Below are 23,224 nucleotides of genomic sequence, written 5' to 3' on the forward strand. Positions count from 1 at the left end.
TGTAGTGAGGAGTGTGAGGATTTATACATAGTAGAAACACAACATCCGCTTTATCGACGCATGGTGCAGCATAGATGTATAAATTCTTCTGAGCAGGATCTGGCAGTCTTCTGCAGTCTACAATTGTCATGACCAAGAAGTGAGAATCCTAGATAGAGAAGAGAGGTGGTTTGAAAGAGGTGTAAAGGAAGTGAATCATGTAAAGGTGGAGCCCCTTTGAATAGGGGAGGGGGTTTGAGACCTCATCTGCCCCATGCCTATGCAGCCGGTTTTTATGAGTATATCTTTATTACTGCAATATGTCGTCATTACGACTGACTTACGATTCAGTCATTTTGAGCTCACAAAACAGATGCTCTTTATGAGGAGGGAACTTTGTGTTATTTATTTTGACAATACCATTGTTTTCTTTGAAGTACCTTTAGAAGATATATTTTAATTTACATGGACACATTTAGCAGGTGTTAAAACAAGGCTAATGATGTACAATTAAATATAGTCTTACCATTAGACACATGTCATCACAGTACCATGCGCAATGAGTAACAATGAGCAAGAAAAAATGTGATATCCCTGATATGATTACTTATTATTATCACGATTGTATATTTGAGTACATTCTGCCTTGTTCACAAGCATTGCATAATTTATGTAAATGATCATGATAACATCTGATTGGCTGTAATAACTGCTTCATGTTGTATTGTTGTCTATTTGATAAATAAACTTTTCTCTGTTCATCAGCTGAGAGACCAGATCAATCAGATGTCTGATCTTTTGATAGGCTATATAAAAACACATACTTTCAATGAACTTTAATTTTGTAAGTCACCTATAATTTTTAAGTTATTACTTAATCAATGCAACCCAACTGCAGTTTGATTGATATTACTTGGATTAAAATAAATAAATAAATAAAATAAAATTTGCTTTTCTTAAAGCTCAGATTTATGAATATGTGGAGATTTTCACGTTAAGCCGTCTGTCTGCTGTAGTTTTATGTTTAGTATCCTCTCATTTCACATTATACTATAATATTTGTAAAATATTTATAGTGAATATATACACATTCACAACATTACAAACCACTGAGAGATGAAGTGAATAACATTGATTATATCATTACAATGGCATCTGTAAATAGGTGTGATATCTTAGGAAGCAAGTATGTAAATCTTTTCTAATCCCTATTTAGATATGTCTTATAAAATAAAGACCCTGCAAAAGATGTTAAACATTGATGGGAGGTGATAAATCATAAACATTGTTTATTTTTTTCCATTAGAAATAGAAAATTCAACCACATTGAATTGTTGGAATAGATCTAGTGTCAGATCTTTTTGTTATTTTTGAGTAAATCCTCTTCAATATGTATTTCAGTGTTTTCTCTACTAATTGTCTTTTTTAACGAGTGGTTTCGGCTTGGTGCCGCTGGTGTGAATAGTCTGCAGTGATGCTGAAGCGTGTGTGTTTTCGTTGTGTGCTGCAGGAGCAAAGGCAGCTGACCCATGAGAACGTCCAGAGGAAGCAGGCGCGCACAGGAGAGGAGCGAGACGAAGAGGATGAAGAGCAGCCCAGCGAGAGCGAGAGTGAAGACGAAGACAATGAGATCATATACAACCCCAAAAACTTGCCGCTCGGCTGGGACGGAAAGGTGCATTTAGATCTGTTGTAGTTATTTATAGTGTTCATCAGAGATTGAATCAGAAAACTGTTTTGTTTTTTTAATTCAAATTAGACATTCAGATAATACTCCAAAAACATAATAAACAGTAGTGATCATTAAGACTTGGGTCTTTGTACATAACATTTCTAGTATTTTAACTCACTATTCACTATTTCAAACCTCACACAGCTCTAGTGTTAAAACACTTCTAGTGTGTCATTAACCTTGTCTTTTTTTTGTCTTTAGCCGATTCCATACTGGCTGTACAAGCTGCACGGCCTGAACATCAATTACAACTGTGAGATCTGTGGGAATTACACGTACAGAGGACCCAAAGCCTTCCAGAGACACTTTGCAGTAAGTTTGCAAGAAAAATGATCCTCCTCCAGCAGATGTATCAATCAAGCAGGATCTCAGTTTACAATTAAGTCAGTGATTTTACTGACATTTAATGCAGTTTACAGATGTTTTCTGGCACCTTTACTCGGGTCTAATCGTGCGCTAATGAGAGATCTACTCTTATCATGAAATAAAATACCTGCTAGTGAACAGGACTAATAGATCGGTAGGGGTGTTGATGCTAATCCACCACGGGACTCCGGTAAGAAGTGTGACAGGAGACAGGGCACTGTTCAAATCTTTATCTAAAGTATTTTAGGGTTTACAGCAGATGGCACAACATTACTCCAATTAGACTGGATATTGTACAAATTATGGCCACTAAGTGTTAAATGTGGTCTTTCTGAAATAAACTGAATAAACAAACATCAGTTTACATCTGCTAAATGTAAATTACAGACATGTAATGGAACTAAAACTTGCTACTGTCACATTATGTATTAATCAACATGAGAGCATTAACAATAGCGAGCATACACATTTGGATCATGGTATATCTTAAATATAACAACATTATAAACAATGTAAATTTTGATTACACAAGCTGAAAAAAAAAAAAAAAAAAAAAGTAAACATAGCTGACCTATAATCAGGAATGATTAAATAAACTTACATTCAATCACGCACATTAACACCTGATGAAATGGTGGTGCAAGCGGCTAGTGAAAGTGAAACTTCTGGGAAGCTGCGGGTCGATTATCATTACCACCGTGTTCCCAGCTAGATCTTGAGTTACCCGCTGCCATTTCTGGTGAGTCTGGAAACCCGGTAGGTAGTGTTGTGTAAAGTAAGACCAGAAATGATCGATTTCTGGATTCTGGAAATGACACCAACGACGCTTGGACAAGGGCTCAGGGGTGTAGATCACCTAGGGAACCAAGGCGTCTCGCCGCCCCATGAGAAGCATATTCGGGTTAATTGGATCCAAGTCTGTCACGTCAGATGAAACGTTATCCCAAGGGCTTGCTGTTCAGGATACCCTCTACTTCGATCAGATCAGTCTGCAAGACATCTTCAGGCACAGACTGACTCCTGATGACTACTCGTAGTACAGACTTTACAAATTGGATCTCCCTTTCCCATGTGCCTCTGAAGTGGGGTGCGCCGGAAGGATTCATCCTAAAAGTAATTTGATAGCTAGCCAGCTACTCCTGCAGTCTGGGCTCCATCTCCTTGAAAGCTTCTCTCAGCTGTGGGTAAGTCAGCCATAATAGGTAGAGTCGGCTTAGCTCTCCACTTCTGACACTTTACACACTCTCTCTGGTGTCGTTTGATGACTTGCCTGCCCCTTAGGATCCAGAAATGGCAACGTAGCTCTGCGAAGACCCTATCAGGTCCTGGATGGAGTAAACGCTCATCAAAGTGCTTAACAATGAGTTTAGTCACCTGATGATGGGGATCTAGAACCACTGGGTGTATCTCGGTTTTGCTAAAGACATCGATCGCTGTAGCCTACCTCCCACACGAATTGGACAGAACTCAGGGTCAAACTCGGGTGCAAGTGTGTTGAGACGGCTGGCTGCGGGCACCTGGTTCCCTAATTTTAAAGCCTTGAACTCCTCTGAGAAGGATTCCTCCTGACATTGACTTAAGATGAGAGCTTCTGCACGCCTTTATTCTAAGGATGCTTTACTAGTATCTTGGGTGGCCGCCCCATGGAGGGACCGGTAGGTCGCGTTGACTAAGGCACTCCAAGAGGTATACTGATATGCATCCACAGAATACGGCTTTCCTTGTTTTTGAGGTATCTTCTCTGGCCTCTACAAGGGGCTTGACTGGCCAACAGTCTGGTGGTTCACGGAGGAATTCTGGACCTCAACTCCAGATGTCAGAGTTCGCCAGCTCCATGAGCGTCTTTACTCTGGTAATATCGTCCGCCGGGTTATTCGATGAATCAATGTATCACCAAGAGTGGAGCTCAGTCAACTCTTGTATTTCTGCCACCCTTGTCCCAACGAACACCTTGTATCTACAGGACTCAGACTGTATCCAGGTGAGCAACGTAGTTGAGTTAGCTCCTGTCTGAGAAACTGTGCAAGCTAAGCACTAGTCAATGCTGCACAGAGCTCGAGACGTGGCATTGATAGCTGACGCTTGGGGGCTACCCTAGAGTGAGCCATGAGAAAGGTGGTGTGGATCTTACCTTGCAGCTCGGCATGGAGATAAGCCACCGATCCATAAGCAACCTCAGATGCGTAGCCAAACACATAAAGGCTTAAACTTGATTTCTCCACATAAAAGTTGACAGGAAGATAGCACCTTGGAAGCTTGAGCTTACAGAGATCAGGCAGCCCATTCTCCCATATGTTCCACTTCTCCAGCAGGTCTGCAGGAAGATTCGGATTGTCCCAATCCCTCAGTTTGGTCCAGAGTCTCAGAACGAGAACTTTGGCTCGTATGGTGAAAGGAATGGAGGATCCTAGAGGGTCATATTGTGTTGCCAAGACCTTATAAAAATACCTCATGGTCGGGTGATCCTCTGCTAGTGTACAATGCTTGTAACCCAGGCTGTCTTCTAGGCAGTGCCACATTAAGCCAAGAGCTGGCTCCAATGGGTCTGAATGATTTTGCCATAACCACAATTAGATTCTCTCTGAACAAGCCTTAGATGGGAGGTGCTGGACAACTGAAGGGATATTAGTAGCCCACTGTCTGAATTCAAAGCCCTCGGAGGCTAAGAGAGGTCTCATCTTGTCAATTAGTCGCTTGGCTTCCTCAGCAGTGGGAAGGCTCTGTAGGCAGTTTTCCACGTAGAAGCTCTGCTCTATGGACTGCAACACTTCTTCATTCCTGAACTGTTGGCAGTGAACGTGCATCTGCATCACAAAGGTGGCACAGCAGGGGCTGCAGGTCGTCCCCAAAGGCAAGACTTGCCATTCATAGATGTCCAGCAGGTCCTTCTGCATATTCCTCCAGATTAACCTCAGAAGGGGTCTATCCTCTGATAGGAGTCTCACTTGGTGGAACATATCGACTGCCCCTTCAATTCTCTGATATCATGTTGGATGGTGCGAAGGGCCATAATCTCTTCTCTTCCCTCAATTCCAAGCTGCTGGACTGCTGCAGGAAGGATGATACTCCGATACATCCTTTATCCACTTCAGAATCTGATCAGGTGAGCACTCAGTGATTTTGCTACACTGTGACAGGTAATGCTCCTGACTCTTACAGAACAGACACAAACGCTTCAGTCTCCTGGCTGATTATTGAGCATTAGCAGCATTGGTATGGATAGACTGTCCTGTGCAAGCTTCCATGGGCTGTTCACTGCCATGATAGACTGCAGTGGATCGAGTCTGGGGCTTGGGTACAGACTGGCGGTCCTTACGTGAGACATGTACTCTCTCTGGCTTGTAGCGCTGCACCATCTTGGCAGATAAACACTTTGCTTCTGCCTTGACCTTCAACCAGTCAGCAAGGTCATGTAGGTTATATGGATTGAGGCTGTCAGTGTGCAATCGACCTCGCAATTGTGAATGCTCTATAAAGTTGTCTTGGTAGAGTTTGGGCAATTTACTGAGTAATCTATTGACATGCCCTGTACAAGAGAGCTCTCCTCCCTGTGGCCCCTCGAGTGACATCAGCATACCAACTAGCAAGTCAACATTTAGTGCAAAACTCTGAAAGGCCTTTGCATCCCCAACTCTAATATCAGGTGAGTTCAGCAGGGCTGTGATCTCGCTTTGTGCCAGTTGATGAGGCTGGCCATACTGCCGTTGCAATGCTATCATAGCTGCCTTATAAGGCGCAGGATGATGCCGACATGCTTGTGCAACCAGCCTAGCTTCCTCAAGAACCAACTGCTCCATCAGTACCCTGTATTTATAGTGCCCTGTAAGCTCTGTTTGAGGATTGAGAAGAGTATCCAAGGCCATCTTCAGGTCTGTGAACTCCCTCTCTATTGTTCACAAGCTTAGGCAAGGCTGGAATGGGAACTGGTTGTAGCTGGGGTGTAATTGACAAAGGCTGGTAAACCAGAAAAGGAGGTGGTGGCTGGCGAACCACTGAAGGGGGATACCCAGGCTGCACAGGAGTGTAGAGAGGAGGCTGAGCAGGGTGATACCCAGCGGTCTGTATTGGAGGGCGATACGGGTCGGACACTGAGAACGACTGTCGCGTGGCTTGGCTCAGCATGTGCGCCTTTAACTGATATACAACTGATATATATGTAACTGATATATATAACTGAAGTAACGGTATGTAGCAGTGAGGAGGCAAGCTGACATGTAGAATCTGCTGTGCTGAATAGAATCCCCTGCTGTGGCATTACATGTGGCGCAGATAGGGGGGGGAGCACCATGGTATGTTGAAGTAGTACCATATGCAGCAAGAAGGGTGCCTTGTGTTACATGCCACAAATCTGACTGCTGAGAAATATCAATGTGGGCTGTTTGAGCTTGAAATTACTGGCCTAAATGCGGAAACGGGACAGATGAGACTGCAGTAGCCTTCGGTCTGACTACAGGTGGTGATATAGTTTGGGCTTGAACATCTACCTGGAACAAGGGTGATGCAGCACCACTGTTGAATGAATCACACTCTGATGCGCTGTGATACCCTGGAGGATCTACTAAAGAGCTAGGATGACCCACAGATCTCTCAACATCCAACTGATGACTCATAGCGGAAACTTCTTCATACAGCACCAGCGATAGATCACCCATGGGCAGCTGCTCCACAGTCGAGACTGGCTCGGCCTGTCCACTGAGGTCAAACGGCGCTGCTGGAGAATCAGTCCTTGGTAAGTGGTATGAACTGTCATGAAGAACAGGGTCTGGTATGAGAGACTTCGGCAAGGCTACATCATAAGCTTGCAGACGTGTGGAAAGCTGACGTGCTCTCGCCTGTGTGCGAACACCGTTTGTCGTATCAGGGGAATGAAGCAGGATCTGTTGCTCCATATCACCAAAGTGAGTCTAGCATCTGGCTCGAAAGTCCAAAATTAACAGGACTAATAGATCGGTAGGGGTGTTGATGCTAATCCACCACGGGACTCCGGTAAGAAGTGTGACAGGAGACAGGGCACTGTTCAACTCTTTATCTGATGTATTTTAGGGTTCACAGCAGATGGCACAACATTACTCCAGTAAGACTGGATATTGTACAAATTATGGCCACAAAGTGTTAAATGTGGTTTTTCTGAAATAAACAGAATAAACAATCATCAGTTTACATCTGCTAAATGTAAATTACAGACATGTAATGAACTAAAACTTGCTACTGTCACATTATATATGAATCATCATGAGAGGATTAACAATAGCGTGTCATGATTCTGCCCTGGCCTTGTCTTTGGGCCATGTGCTGGTGTTGTCTCGTTCCCTTGCCCCGCCCCCCTTGTTAACCTAGTCGTGTCGTGATTGTCCTATCTGTGTCACCTGTCGTGTCTTAATTGTTCCCCCTATTTAGATCTCCTAGTGTGCTCTGTCTTGCGTCGGTTCATTGTGATTTGTGATTGTTCCTCACCTGTGATTATACCCTGGTAACCCCTTTGAGATATTGTGTCCTGTGTAACCGTGAGTGTTTACTTGTAGTTAGTGTTCTCTAGTTTTGAGTCTTTGTTTATCTTGTCTAATCAGTCCTGTTTAGTTATTTTTGTATCTGCCCTAGTCCTTGTTTTCCCCCTCGTGGGTTTTGTTTTCCCCTTTTGTATTAATAAATCCTGTGTGTAACCCGATCCCTGTCTGCACTTGAGTTCCTCCCTTACCAAACCCTGACAGAATGAACCGACCACCAAGGAACTCAGCAGGCAGGAGGGCCTCTGAGTTTCAGCGTCAGGCGGAGTTCCGGAGGCTGTGCTGGACGTCATCCCCCACCGACAGGAAGGGGGTCACCCTCCCATACTCGCCTGAGGGGGAATGGATCCTCCAAAATTATGCCCGGCTGTGGAAGAGCATCTCCCAGGAGGAGCCACAGAGGTCCCCCCCACCTACCCAGCTGCCAACGATCCCAGAGGGTCGTGTCCTGGCCGTGGCAACCCTGGGGGATCAGGCAAGTCCCTCCCAAGATCCTGAGGCACCTCCCACTACCTTAAGTCTCCCCAACAAGCGAGGGAGACGGTTTTCATGGGAGTCAGCTTCAGAGTCTTCGGCGTCCGAGGCTGCCCTGCCCGAGACCAAACTCCCCCAACCCGCCTCTGACCCAGCTGTAGCCTCTGCACCGCGCCCGAGGAGGAAGAAGAAGGGGCCTGCCGGTCCTGTGACCCTGTCTCCTCCCGTGCCAGCAGCGGTGAGCACTGGCGTGCCCGTGCCAGCAGCGGAGAGAGCTGGCGTGCCCGAGCCAGCAGCGGAGAGAGCTGGCGTGCCCGAGCCAGCAGCGGTGAGCGTGCCCGAGCCAGCAGCGGTGAGCACTGGCGTGCCCGAGCCGGCAAAGAAGAGAGCTGTCTGCAGTCGTGAGAGCGGAGGAGAGTGCCGCGGCCGACTCTGCAGCAAAGACTCTAGTACAGTCTGTCTCATCTCGTAAGGAGATGCCAATTATCCTAGCTGCTAAAGCCTTCTCCGATTATTTGTCTAGTCTTGTCCAGATCCTAGAAGTCCCCGTCAGTCCTGTCTTGTCCCCAGACCCTGTCCCCAGAAGTCCCGAGTGTCCAGCCGTTGTCTCCCCGTGTCCTGTTGTCCCCCCGAGCCCAGTAGATGTTGTCTCCCCGTGCCCAGTAGATGTTGTCTCCCCGTGTCCAGCTGATGTTGTCATGTGTCCTGTTGTCCCCCCGCGTCCCGTTGATATAGTCGTCCCTCGTCCAGCTGTTGTCGTCCCTCGTCCTGTGACTCCTCCTGTCATGTCCTCTGTCAGTTGTCCCGAGACCCCTTCCCACCCCTCACCACCCAGACCTGCCCGGACCCCTCGTCGTCAGCCTTCGGCCCACCCTCCTAAGACTCCGGTCCCGCCCCCTCCCCTTCCCTGTTTGTTTTTTTTTTATTTGTCACCCCAACCCTGCCATTGTGTATTCATGTTTGCCGTTGTTATTATTTGTCATGTCTTGTTGGTTTGTGTCTGTGTCCCAGTCTGTCATGTCAGTCATGTCCCGTGTTTGATGTTCCCTTGAGGAGCGTCTGGAAGCCGCTCCTTGAGGGAGGGGTTCTGTCATGATTCTGCCCTCGTGTCTTTGATTTTTCCTAGTCTTGAGGCAGGATCATGACAGACCCATGTTTTGTGTACAAGCACATGGCCTTGTCTTTGGGCCATGTGCTGGTGTTGTCTCGTTCCCTTGCCCCGCCCCCCCTTGTTAACCTAGTCGTGTCGTGATTGTCCTATCTGTGTCACCTGTCGTGTCTTAATTGTTCCCTATTTAGATCTCCTAGTGTGCTCTGTCTTGCGTCGGTTCATTGTGATTTGTGATTGTTCCTCACCTGTGATTATACCCTGGTAACCCCTTTGAAATATTGTGTCCTGTATAACCGTGAGTGTTTACTTGTAGTTAGTGTTCTCTAGTTTTGAGTCTTTGTTTATCTTGTCTAATCAGTCCTGTTTAGTTATTTTTGTATCTGCCCTAGTCCTTGTTTTCCCCCTCGTGGGTTTTGTTTTCCCCTTTTGTATTAATAAAATCCTGTGTGTAACCCGATCCCTGTCTGCACTTGAGTTCCTCCCTTACCAAACCCTGACATAGCGAGCATACACATTTGAATCACGGTATATCTTAAATATAACAACATTATAAACAATGTAAATTTCGATTACACAAGCTGAATATTTAAACCCAATGAAGTAAACATAGCTGACCTATGATCAGGAATGATTAAATAAACTTACATTCAATCACGCACATTAACACCTGAGGAAATGGTGATGAATGATGAACTCACATCAACTAGCAGCACACATTCATAATAATAGTTCTTCCACTATGAACATGCAAAGGGAATTTAGAACAGCTAGTGTCTTACACAGTAGAGTATAGACAGAAATGTAAAAGAACAAGTACGTGTAACTGGTTTGGTGTATTGAAAAGCCTATAGCAGCTGTGGTGTTCCCGGTTTTCTGTGTTGCAGGAGTGGCGTCACGCTCATGGCATGCGCTGTTTGGGCATTCCTAACACTGCCCACTTTGCCAACGTCACCCAGATTGAGGACGCAGTGTCCCGTGAGTACAGTAATTCATCACAGATATACACAAACCACCCAGTTCATGCAGTGTATAGTATGAGTTACTGTTAATAAATGATCACACAGCATTCTTCTATCTCCAGTCAAGCTGTTATTTAACTGTTAACAGAATCAACAGTTTTGTTGTAGTTGGACATTTCTATCCTTTTGATCAAACTCATGACAGTATTAGCTATTTGTTGGTACAAACAGATACTATTTAATTTTATTTTTTTGACAAAATGAACATCGATGACTCTTAATAATCAACACCAAAAGTTCTCTAAAAAATGGTCCTAATGGTATCTGTTCTTGAACTTAAATGTATTTTTCTCTGTTCTCTGTATAGTCTGGTCAAAGCTGAAGTCACAGAAAGCATTAGAGAGGTGAGTTCTTCTCAAACACATTACACTGAGTGAAGTCACATTCAGCTCTGCTCCGACTGAAGCATCTGCTTTAACCAACATTCATCAGCTGTTAAAACTCTGTTTCAGAGGCTTGATTTGATCCTTTTGGAGAGAGATTAGTGAAGATTTCAAGCTGAAACATCTTCAGACTGGATGTTTGTGAGTTCAGAGAGAGAGAAAATATCTATATTTTTTATCTTGCAGGAGGAATATGAAGACTCCAGCGGAAACGTGGTCAACAAGAAGACTTACGAGGATCTGAAGCGACAGGGGCTTCTGTAGCTCAACAAACAAGAGTCTGAACACACAAAACACTCACAGCGTGAATACTGAAGCAGAAATGTGAAAGAGTTTAGTCCTCTTGTGTTTCCCACAGTTTGGGAGAAATTTGATTTGTCTTTTTGATAATGAGCAGTTTGTACATTTGTATTACTCTTTCATTATTCCTTATTTTTGCATTTGCTGTCTTAAATATGAAACAGAGACTTTCAATCAATCAATCACCTTTATTTATATAGTGCTTTTAACAAAATACATTGCGTCAAAGCACTGAACAACATTCATTTGGAAAACAGTGTCTCAATAATGCAAAATGATAGTTAAAGGCAGTTCATCATTGAATTCAGTTATGTCATCTCTGTTCAGTTGAAATAGTGTCTGTTTTTACTTGCAGTCAAGTCAATGATATCGCTGTAGATGAAGTGACCCCAACTAAGCAAGCCAGAGGCGATGGCGGCAAGGAACCGAAACTCCATCGGTGACAGAATGGAGAAAAAAACCTTGGGAGAAACCAGGCTCAGTTGGGGGGTCAGTTCTCCTCTGACCAGACAAAACCAGCAGTTCAATTCTAGGCTGCAGCAAAGTCAGATTGTGCAGAAGAATCATCTGTTTCCTGTGGTCTTGTCCCGGTGGTCGTCTGAGACAAGGTCTTTACAGGGGATCTGTATCTGGGGCTCTAGTTGTCCTGGTCTCCGCTGTCTTTCAGGGCAGTAGAGGTCCTTTCTAGGTGCTGATCCACCATCTGGTCTGGATACGTACTGGATCCGGGTGACTGCAGTGACCCTCTGATCTGGACACAGACTGGATCTCGTGGCCACGGTGACCTCGGAACAAGAGAGAAACAGACAAATATTAGCGTAGATGCCATTCTTCTAATGATGTAGAAAGTACATAGGGTGTTATGTGAAGTGTTTCCGGTTCCGGTTTACCTAATTAATGCAGCCTAAAAATCCTTTAACGGATTTGGATATTAAAAGCATATTAGTATGTTATGTGTATGCCAGGTTAAAGAGATGGGTCTTTAATCTAGATTTAAACTGCAAGAGTGTGTCTGCCTCCCGAACAATGTTAGGTAGGTTATTCCAGAGTTTAGGCGCCAAATAGGAAAAGAATCTGCCGCTTGCAGTTGATTTTGATATTCGAGGTATTTTCAAATTGCCTGAGTTTTGAGAACGTAGCGGACGTAGAGGAGTATAATGTAAAAGGAGCTCATTCAAATACTGAGGTGCTAAACCATTCAGGGCTTTATAAGTAATAAGCAATATTTTATAATCTATACGATGTTTGATAGAGAGCCAGTGCAGTGTTGACAGGACTGGGCTAATATGGTCATACTTCCTGGTTCAAATAAGAACTCTTGCTCCTGCATTTTGGACTAGCTGTAGTTTGTTTACTTAGCGTGTAGAACAACCACCCAATAAAGCATTACAACAATCTAACCTTGAGGTCATAAATGCATGGATTAACATTTCTGAGGTCAGAGGTCTAACCCACCTGACATCTACGAATGGCAAGTTTTGCCCTTTGGCACAGTATGTAGTCCATGTTGCGCAATATATGCTTTACAAAGGCATGTCCATGATCATCAAGGAGGATATGAAGATATAGTGAATTCTGTACTTCAGTCATTCTATGTGGACAACTGTTTAGAGAGTTTCCCAAATGTGCAAACTGCAAAAAACTTTCTAGACCGAAAGCATTCTCTACTGAGGAGTGGAGGATTTGAAATCAGACAGTGGGCAAGTAACCAGCCTGATGTTGTCAGACATCTTCCTCCTGAAGCTAGGTCTGAAAGTGCTGAACTGTGGATCAATCAAGATCTTTGGATCCTAAAGAAGGAGCTCTGGGTATGAGTTGGCACTGTCCCTCTGATTCATTGGGGTTTCGATCCCGAGCTGTGTAGTATAAAGCAACAACCCTGCGCAATATATATATATAAAGTCTTCGCCAGTAAGTATGACCCCTTGGGCTACATCTCCCCCTTTACAACGCGAGCTAAAGTCATCATACTACAATGCTGGATGAAGTCCAGGGGCTGGGGTGATCCCTTTATGCCAGATCCTATTCAACAAGCCTGGAAGGCTTGGGAAAATGAGCTCCATGATCTGTCATTGATACAGCTTTCTAGATGTTATTCAACCTTGCCTTCCAATCAAATTGCATCCAGAGAGTTGCAAATATTTTGTGACGCCTCAGAGAGTGCAAATGGGTCTGTAGCCTATTTGCGAATGGAAAGTGACAAGGGTGTGGTACATACTATATCATGGCAAGATCTTGAGTGACCCCTAAAAGGCAAATATCCATCCCTCGTCTGGAACTTTGCGCTGCTCTAACAGGTGCACAGCTTTGTAAACTCCTGCAGAATGAATTGACTCATCCTTTGACAAATATTGTCCTTTGGTCAGATTCAACAACCGTCTTGTCTTGGCTGCATTCCCTCTCCTGCCGTTACAAAGTTTTTGTAGCTAATAGAGTCACTGAAATTCTGGAACTTACTGATGGTGGTGGTGGTGATGGCGCAGTGGATAAGACGCATGCCATTGGCAAGACACTTAACCCCTAGTTGCTCCAGAGGCGTGCAACCTCTGACATATATAGCAATTGTAAGTCGCTTTGGATAAAAGCGTCAGCTAAATGAATTAATGTAATGTACTGATCGCTGTTCTTGGAGGTATATTCCTTGTGTACAGAATTCAGCAGATGACATTACTAGAGGTAAAACTCTTGTTGAGTTAGCCAAACCTGCTCATAGATGGCGACAAGGCCCAATGTTTCTGAAATTTCCTCCACATGAATGGCCCAAAAATATAGTGCCCAGACCTGCTAGTCCTGATCCTGAGCTCCGCAAGCCACTCCTTTGTGGCTTAACAAAAGTGGATCATTTCGTACTCCCAGATCCTTCCAGTTTCAAATCATGGTCAGAGTTACAGTCTGCAACAAGTGAGTTATTGCTAAAACATAGGGAGGACCCCTGTGATACCTCTTCAATCACCTTTATTTATATAGTGCTTTAAACAAAATACATTGCGCCAAAGCACTGAACAACATTCATTTGGAAAACAGTGTCTCAATAATGCAAAATGATAGTTAAAGGCAGTTCATCATTGAATTCATTGATGTCATCTCTGTTCAGTTGAAATAGTGTCTGTTTTAATTTGCAATCAAGTCAACGATATCGCTGTAGATGAAGTGACCCCAACTAAGCAAGCCAGAGGCGACAGCGGCAAGGAACCGAAACTCCATCGGTGACAGAATGGAGAAAAAAACCTTGGGAGAAACCAGGCTCAGTTGGGGGGCCAGTTCTCCTCTGACCAGACGAAACCAGTAGTTCAATTCCAGGCTGCAGCAAAGTCAGATTGTGCAGAAGAATCATCTGTTTCCTGTGGTCTTGTCCTGGTGCTCCTCTGAGACAAGGTCTTTACAGGGGATCTGTATCTGGGGCTCTAGTTGTCCTGGTCTCCGCTGTCTTTCAGGGCAGTAGAGGTCCTTTCTAGGTGCTGATCCACCATCTGGTCTGGATACGTACTGGATCCGGGTGACTGCAGTGACCCTCTGATCTGGACACAGACTGGATCTGGTGGCCACGGTGACCTCGGAACAAGAGAGAAACAGACAAATATTAGCGTAGATGCCATTCTTCTAATGATGTAGAAAGTACGGTGTTATGTGAAGTGTTCCGGTTCCAGTTTACCTAATTAATGCAGCCTAAAAATCCTTTAACGGATTTGGATATTAAAAGCATATTAGTATGTTATGTGTATGCCAGGTTAAAGAGATGGGTCTTTAATCTAGATTTAAACTGCAAGAGTGTGTCTGCCTCCCGAACAATGTTAGGTAGGTTATTCCAGAGTTTAGGCGCCAAATAGGAAAAGGATCTGCCGCCCGCAGTTGATTTTGATATTCTAGGTATTATCAAATTGCCTGAGTTTTGAGAACGTAGCGGACGTAGAGGAGTATACTGTAAAAGGAGCTTGGACTCTTCAGTCCAAACCCTTCTTTTTAGAAAGGCCCAGCAACAAAGTTTTCCTATTGAACCTCAAAGTTGTCTCCTTACACTTTCTCCTGAATTCAATGAAGAAACGGGATTTATTGTATTGGAAGGTAAGCTCAGATGTGTAGAGGATATGGAACCTGGAATGGTCAATCCAATTGTACTCGACCCCAAACATCCATTAACCCATTTAATTTTCAAGGATTGTGATGAGAAACTATTCCATCCTGGTCCAGAGAGAGTTTTCTCAGAACTCCGGCGCAATTACTGGATTCCGGTTGTTTAAACCTCCCTTTTTGTCCACCGGAATGGACTGTTTTGGTCCCTTTCATGTCAATATTGGCCGTAGAATGGAGAAGAGATGGGGCATTCTTTTTTACATGCCAGACCAACTCAATGTCTGCATCTTGATTTGTTGAGCAGTTTAAATGTGGACAGATTTCTAATGGCCCTATGCCGCTTCATATCTAGGAGAAGAAGGCCTGGAGCTGCAAGAGAATTAAAGGAAGCTTTTCAAAACCTTACAATTTAGCTGCAAGTCAAGTTGGAAAGTCAGCAGATTAAATTCAAGTTTAATCCACCACAAGCTCCTCATTTTGGGGGTCATGGGAAAGAGAGGTCCGTTCAGTTAAAACAGCTCTGCGGGTGGTACTTGGCAGTAAAACAGTATCAGAGGAAGTCCTACAAACAGTTTTGACTGAAGCAACTTGGTTATGCCTCTTCAAACATTTCAGATCTCGACCCCAATCACTCCAAATCTCCTCCTCATGGGGCGGCGAGACTCTTCTCTACCTCAGGTGATTTATGCCAACACTAAGCTCTTTAGCCAGAGATCTTGGCACCATAGCCAGGTCCTCGTGGACCAGTTCTAGACATCCTTTATCTGAAATTATATACCAGGTCTGCAGCTCCGTCAAAAATGGAACCGAGAACAACCTAATCTAAATGACTCTGCTGTCGTGTTAGTTATTGATTCTCAACTCCCAAGAGCATCATGGACCATGGGTAGGGTAGTATGTCTCTTACCTAGTCAGGATGGGCATGTTAGAGTAGCTGACATCGTTATTAATGGAAAGACATATATTTATTTATATTACATATCCCCCAATTCCAAGCAGACTACAATACCCATGCAAGTGCACTACATTACCCATACACTTCCTGGTCAAGGTCTATAAGTAGACCTCACATCCTTCCATTGTTTCTCTTCCTTTGGTAAGGTGTGGGTGTGTGAATGGACACCCAACCATGTCCTTTGAGTCCTTTCCTTAGGATGCGTTAATGACTTAAGAACATCTTGTACATCTTGTACATTTTGTACATGTTGTCCATCCAGTTCATCCTGTCCATCGATTAACATCTGTCCATCTCCATGCTATGGGAATTGTCTATGAATAATCATCTTGAACTTAAAATAAAAGAGAGCAAAGGACTGGTATCTGTCCTGTGTTTTTAATCAGATACACCATCAAGTTTCTACACCTCCGATGAACTTTGGATATATTAACATCTGATATCCTAACAGGGACCTATGTCGTAGATGATGTCTTCTGGAATGCCAAAGTATCTGAATACATGGTTAAACATTAACTTGGCCATTTCCATGGCCGTGGGTAGACCTTTCAGAGGGAGAAGATGACATGATTTAGAAAACCTGGGAACAATGACAAGGATACAAGTGTTATTGTCAGAGGGAGTCAGATCTGTGATGAAGTCCACCCCTAGGTGTCATCACGGGTGGTTCGGGATGGGCAGTGGGTGTAGCTTGCCTGATGGTAGGTGGCGTGGAGTCTTGGAGATGGCACAGGCTTTACATCCATGCATGTACCTTCTGATGTCCAATGCCATGTTGGGCCACCAGAAGCGTTCCCTTGGCAGCGAGAGGGTTTCATTGACCCCCCGGGTGACCAGTGCCAAGAGACGTGTGAGCCGAGTGGATGAGTTGAGTGCGCCGTGTTAGGGTTAGGGTTCGACTTCGACGACGAAGGGTCGATTGGGGTCAGGATGCACCAGGAGTGGAGCTGTCGTGATAGCCTCCTTGAGGGAGTTGAAGGCCTCCGTGGCAGCTGGGGTCCAGGACAGAGACTTGAGTTTATTACGAAGGAGGCTAGTGAGAGGGTTGGTGATGGAGCTGTAGTTCTGGATGAAGTGTTGGTAGAAATTGGCAAAGCCGAGTAATCATTGTAGTTCTTTGATGGTGGTAGGAGTGGGCCAGTTTTTGACAGTGTTCACCTTCCCCTCGTCCATCCGGATGCCACTGCTATCGATGTTATACCCAAGGAACTGCACCGAGGGCTGAAGGAAGGAGCATTTCTCGGCTTTGAGGCATAGTTGCAAGGCCCTCAGGCATTGCAGGACCTCTGCAACCTGACTAAGATGTGCCCCAGTGACAAGTCCATACGGCATCACCAAGTTCTCATAGTGGCCAGTAGGGGTGATGAAGGCAGTTTTCCACTCAATCCCCCTCACGTATCCAAATGAGGTTGTAAGCGCTGCGGAGGTCCAACTTGGTGAACACAGTGGCACCACGGAGATGTTCCAGGGCAGCTGGGACAAGGGAAAGTGGGTAACGGAACTTGACTGTTATGTTGTTGAGGGCACGGTAATCAACGCAAGGCCACAAGCCTCCATCCTTCTTTTCCTTGAAGAAAAAGCTGGATGCAGCAGGGGAGGTAGATGGACAGATGTAAGCCTGCGCCAGCACCTCCTTGATGTAATCCTCCCTGGCCTTCTCTTGCGGGATGGAAAGGGGATAGATCCTTCCTTTAGGGACTGGTTCACCCGGAAGCAGATCGATGGCACAATACCATGGCCATTGTGGAGGCAGGTTGGAGGCCTATTTGGGGCAGAATAAATCACTGAAGGGGGCATAACAGGTGGATTGGATTGCTTTTCTACTGGGCTCTCGATGGATGTGATACAGACAGGTAGAGGTTCCGGGGAGAGTTTGGCTGGAACAGGGAATCCAGTGATACATCCCTGGAAACAGGAGGTACCCCACTTCAGGACTTTGCCCGTCTTCCATGAAATGACTGGGTTATGCTGCTCCAACCATGGGTGCCCTAGGATGACGTCAGCAGTGGATTCCTCCAGAACCAGAAGATGGATCTCCTCTTTATGAAGTAGCCCGGTTTGGAGGGTTATGGGACCAACACTATGACGAATACATCTTTGACTCAATGGTTTTCCGGTTATTGTGTGTACCTGGTAGGCTGACGGTATTGCCGTGGTAGTGAGCTTGAGCTGCCGGCAGAGAGCGCCGGAGATGAAGTTGCCGGCTGACCCAGAATCGAAGAGGGCGGAAACTGGAAGATACATTGAGGGGAGAATGGCACTCACCATGGGACGAGGACAGATGGGGCATTATGAGATGATATGCCCCGGGGATGCATAGATGCGTAGAGACATAGAATCTGGGCCAGCCATCTTTGATATTCAGCATCAGAATAAGACTCAATAAGAGTTGACGAGCATGGGCTCACTTGCTGGTTCTGGGGAGCTGATGGTCTCTGGTCGGCAGAATGGTGAGTTGGAATACGTCTGGCCCTGGTGCTCTTCGAGGCATGACTGCATACGAGTGGCGAAGCGGATGGAGAATTGAATGAAGCATTCGAGCCCTATGGTATCCTCGTATGCAGCGAGATGCAACCGCACTCAAAGTTCCAATCCCTGATGATAGGTGGTCAGCAAGGCCTGCTTATTCCATGCGCTGGTGGCCGCAAGAGTCCTAACTTAAGAGCATATTCATTGACAGACATTTTTCCTTGTTTTAAAAAGCTTCTCACCAATAGAAGAGTCCCAAGCGGGTTTGTCAAAAACTTCTCGGAAATGGTCGATTAAGCTAGAATAAGACTGGACATCTGGGTTATTCTGTGTCCAAATAGAATCAGCCCACTGAAGCGCTTTACCTTGTAGTTGAGATATCAGGAAGGCCACTTTAGATCGTTTGGTGGGATACAAGTGCGGTTGCATCTCCAGGACCAGCAAGCATTAAAGCAGGAATCCTCTGCAATACTCAGCCGAACCAGAGTAGGGTGCCGGCTTGGCCATGGGACCGGCGTGCATGGCAGATGTGGAAGTGGTGGTGTTGTCAGCGGAAGTGCTCGCAGGTGATGGGGATGCCGGAAGAGTGGTGAGTGTTCGACTCAAAGTGTCAACCAGGTCCTGGAAGGGGTCCGTGAGGCTCATGCTTGTGCCGATCGGTCTTGGTCCGGTCTTCTGTTACGGAATACTATTTCTGCCATCTAATGAAATAAAACATGAAAGAAAACATTTATTTCAGTAATTTGTTTAATACACAAATCATAACAAACAAACAAACATTAATTTATTTAACTTACTGTACAAACCAAAACCCCACTGTTGTTGAAGTTTGTCTGCATCCACTGTACAATGCACGGAATACCTCAGTATGACCATGTTCTCTTCTGAAGTAGATTTGTCTTGACAAATACACTCAAATCTGACTGACCAAACCATACAAGACCTGAAAAAAAGGAAAACACAAAAAGCTTTACTCTGAAGGTATTAACCAGTGTGGAGCATAAATCTCTTGTATACCACCACATACCCACATAATGTGGGTTTCCCTTTTCTGTGCTCTCTCCTCCAACAATCCTTGGGAGAAGAACCGTGTCATTCTCATCAACATCTGTTTTTTAGGGAATAATTAGTGCTGCAGTTATTGTCTTTTAGTAATATTATTGCATTTTATTTACCTTCATGCAAAAAATGAGACTGTCATCCACAGCTTTCTTGCCAACAAAGGATTGCCACTACAGAATGAATGTGTGCACACATTCAAGTAAAGCAGTTCCACCAAAAACTCGACAGAGCTGTACAATCCTAGTGTCAAGAATCTAAAAACGTAGAGCAAAAAAGTCAAATATTAACATTATGAAGTTATTTCATTATGTCTCTAGTAGGTCAAATTAGTTAAATTCGTCATTTAGCCATGGAAAACTTTTATTTCGTGGACACTGTCTATTTTAGTCTGTTTAGTTAATCAGTGCCTTTTTCCGTTCCTTTTCCTCCTTAATTCTCAGAGACATTTCCATAAATAATAAAGAAAATTGTTTAATAAAATCTCTATTCTACTGTTATATTATATTTTCCAGCTCCAAGATTTTGAAGCGATTTATGGGAAATGGAACGATTTCTGTGAACACAGTGGATTTATTTACAAATGTTTTTTATTAAAGTGTCTGGTTTCTTACTATAGTCATGGTCCCCAATATGCACTGAAAAAGATTGTATGAACAATAACCCTAATTTAGTAAAACACAATGACACCCATTTATCCATTCTCCAAGCCACATCCAGTTTTTGTGTGGAGCCCTTTCCAGTGTGTCTGATTTAATTAAAAAAGATCCACAAATAGATATACATGTTATTTCTCACCATCCATCTTGATATTACATCTCAAAAAGGGTTTCAGTTGTGAAACCATTGTTTTTTGACAGAGAATCTTGCCTGATTTGTCAGTAAGGGTATCCAGTACTACCTTAGTACTATGCAGTGCTGTCACCTCGGCAATCCGAGCATCTATACCTACCTCAGGATTCAAAGCAATTTGTCTGTGATTTGTGCTTTGTGTTGAGAACCCCTGTCATAAGTGGATGGCGGTTAAACAAAAGAAAGTATGTTTGAGGCCTAAAAAAAGAGTTTTGCCAATTTACATCTCCATAATGTGTGTGCACTTTGAAGACAAATAACACAAATCTTTGTTAGAAATAATAATAACCTGGTTCACAAACTCCCTCCCTCGGTCTGTGATTATTCTTTCCACAACTCCAAATTAAAACAGTTTGTCCAAAACCACTGCTGCCACCTCAGACGCAGTCTTATTCTTCAATAACCCACTTTGTGAAGAGTTCAATTCAATTCAATTCAATTCAGGTTTATTTGTATAGTGCTTTTTACAAAACAAATCGTTACAAAGCAACTTTACAGAAAATTATGTTTCTACAATATTTAGTAGTAGCTAGTAGTTTGTCCACATTTGACAGGATTTTAGAAAAAATAAAAATAATAATTATAATACAAGACGTAGTCAGCTAGATTTATTTATATATAGAGCAAAATTATTAATTAAGTTATTATATGATTCAGTCACACATTTAGCAATAATTGTTAGTTCTGTTTGTTGATTCAGGGTTAGCATCATATGAGGTCCTCTGAGGGTCAGCATCATCTCTTCTCAGGTGTTCTGGATCCAGACTGGAGCTTGTGTAAATCTTAGTTACCATCCCGTGGCGAAACATAGAAACAAAATAGAGACATCATAACATAGTTGCTGATCCAACAAAGTAAAATTAGTTTAACCCAAGCTAATGAATAAAAATGCACCTTTGATCAGATGCAACTACACTCACAATTTATTATTCGAATGCTTGGCGAAAGAGATGCGTTTTTAATCTAGATTTAAACAGAGAGAGTGTGTCTGAACCCCGAACATTATCAGGAAGGCTATTCCAGAGTTTGGGAGCCAAATGTGAGAAAGCTCTACCTCCTTTAGTGGACTTTGCTATCCTAGGAACTACCAAAAGTCCAGCGTTTTGTGACCTTAGGGTGCGTGATGGGTTGTAGCGTGGTAGAAGGCTAGTTAGGTACGCAGGATCTAAACCATTTAGGGCCTTATAGGGAAGTAATGATAATTTGTAACTGATACGGAACTTAATAGGTAGCCAGTGCAGAGACTGTAAAATTGGGGTAATATGATCATATTTTCTTGACCTGGTAAGGACTTGCTACTACCTGTAGCTTGTTTATTGAAGAAGCAGGACAACCACCTAGAAGTGCATTACAATAGTCCAGTCTAGAGGTCATGAATGCATGAACTAGCTTTTCTGCATCAGAAACAGATACCATGTTTCGTAGCTTGGCAATGTTTCTAAGATGGAAGAATGCAGATTTTGTAACATTGGAAATATGATTTTCAAAAGACAAATTACTGTCTAATATAACACCCAGATTTCTGACTGTAGAGGAAGTAACAGTATATCCGTCTAGTTGCAGATTGTAATCTACAAGATTCTGTGTAGTGTTTTTTGGTCCAATAATTAGTATCTCTGTCTTATCCGAATTTAATTGGAGAAAATTATTTGTCATCCAATCTTTTACATTTTTAACACACTCTGTTAGCTTAGATAATTGGGAAGTTTCATCTGGTCTCGTTGAGATATATAGCTGAGTATCATCAGCATAACAGTGAAAGCTAATTCCGTATTTTCTAATAATATTACCAAGGGGCAACATGTATATTGAAAATAGAAGGGGACCTAGGACGGATCCTTGTGGCACTCCATATTTTACTGATGATAAATGAGATGACTCCCTATTTAAGTAAACAAAATGGTAGCGATCGGACAGGTAGGATCTAGCATCTTAGAGCCTGCCCTTGAATACCTGTATAGTTTTGTAATCGATCTAGGAGTATGTCATGATCTATGGTGTCGAACGCAGCACTAAGATCAAGTAAGACTAGAAATTAGATGCAGCCTTGATCTGACGCAAGGAGCAGGTCATTTGTAATTTTAACAAGTGCAGTTTCTGTGCTATGGTGGGGCCTAAAACCTGACTGAAATTCTTCATACAGATCATTTTTATGCAGGAAGGTGCTCAATTGAGCAGACACAACTTTTTCTAAAATTTTAGACATAAATGGAAGATTTGAAATAGGCCTATAATTTGCCAGTACAGTAGGATCTACTTTTGGTTTCTTAATAAGAGGCTTGATAACCACCAGCTTGAATGGTTTTGGGACGTGACCTAAAGATAACGACAAGTTAATGATATTGAGAAGCGGTTCTTTGGCTACAGGTATCAGCTCTTTCAGTAATTTAGTGGGTACAGGATCTAATAAACATGTTGTTGGTTTAGATACAGTGATAAGTTTATTTAGCTCTTCCTGTCCTATGGTTGTAAAGCACTGCAGTTTATCTTTGGGTGCGATGGATGAAACTGAAGTGTTAGACGCTGTAGAATCTACATTCGCTATTGTATTTCTAATGTTATCTATTTTATCAGTGAAGAAATTCATAAAGTCATTACTATTTAACGTTGGTGGAATATTTGAATCAGGTCGCGTCTGGTAATTTGTTAACTTAGCCACTGTGCTAAATAAAAACCTTGGATTGTTTTGGTTATTTTCAATGAGTTTGTGTATATGCTCTGCCCTAGCAGTTTTTAGAGCCTGTCTGTAGCTGGACATACTGTTTTTCCATGCAATTCTAAAAACTTCTAAGTTAGTTTTTCTCCATTTGCGTTCAAGACTACGAGTTACTTTCTTGAGAGAGTGAGTATTACTGTTATACCATGGTACAATACGTTTTTCTCTAACCTTTTTCAATTTGATCGGGGCAACAGCTTTTAATGTATTAGAGAAAATAGTGCCCATGTTGTC

General features: G+C 43.5%; 2 protein-coding genes across 2 annotated transcripts in view; one reads left to right on the plus strand and one right to left on the minus strand.

The window, feature by feature from the left end:
• Positions 1-1,453: 1,453 nt before the first annotated feature.
• Positions 1,454-10,812, plus strand: LOC127979588 (splicing factor 3A subunit 3-like). The gene is made up of 5 exons (XM_052585126.1): positions 1,454-1,654; positions 1,913-2,023; positions 10,051-10,141; positions 10,493-10,529; positions 10,755-10,812. Exons 1-5 carry the CDS (start codon positions 1,454-1,456, stop codon positions 10,810-10,812), a joined length of 498 nt encoding a protein of 165 aa, XP_052441086.1.
• A 10,393-nt stretch (positions 10,813-21,205) lies between these two features.
• LOC127979288 (uncharacterized) overlaps positions 21,206-23,224 on the minus strand; it is a 366,522-nt gene continuing 364,503 nt past the window's right edge. The window contains exon 2 of the mRNA XM_052584640.1: positions 21,206-22,227. The gene's annotated coding sequence lies outside the window, so the exon portion shown is untranslated. The remainder of the gene's footprint in view (positions 22,228-23,224) is intronic.

Source organism: Carassius gibelio, chromosome B19, assembly GCF_023724105.1.
Source record: "Carassius gibelio isolate Cgi1373 ecotype wild population from Czech Republic chromosome B19, carGib1.2-hapl.c, whole genome shotgun sequence".
NCBI classification, from domain to species: Eukaryota; Metazoa; Chordata; class Actinopteri; order Cypriniformes; family Cyprinidae; genus Carassius; species Carassius gibelio.

Bases quoted from the DNA above. Each gene is read 5' to 3' on its own strand.
- LOC127979588 (XM_052585126.1), top strand. From the start codon at position 1,454: ATGCTGAAGCGTGTGTGTTTTCGTTGTGTGCTGCAGGAGCAAAGGCAG. The intron at 1,655-1,912 runs GTGCATTTAGAT...TTTTGTCTTTAG, and splicing joins CGCTCGGCTGGGACGGAAAG to CCGATTCCATACTGGCTGTA. The intron at 2,024-10,050 runs GTAAGTTTGCAA...TCTGTGTTGCAG, and splicing joins CCTTCCAGAGACACTTTGCA to GAGTGGCGTCACGCTCATGG.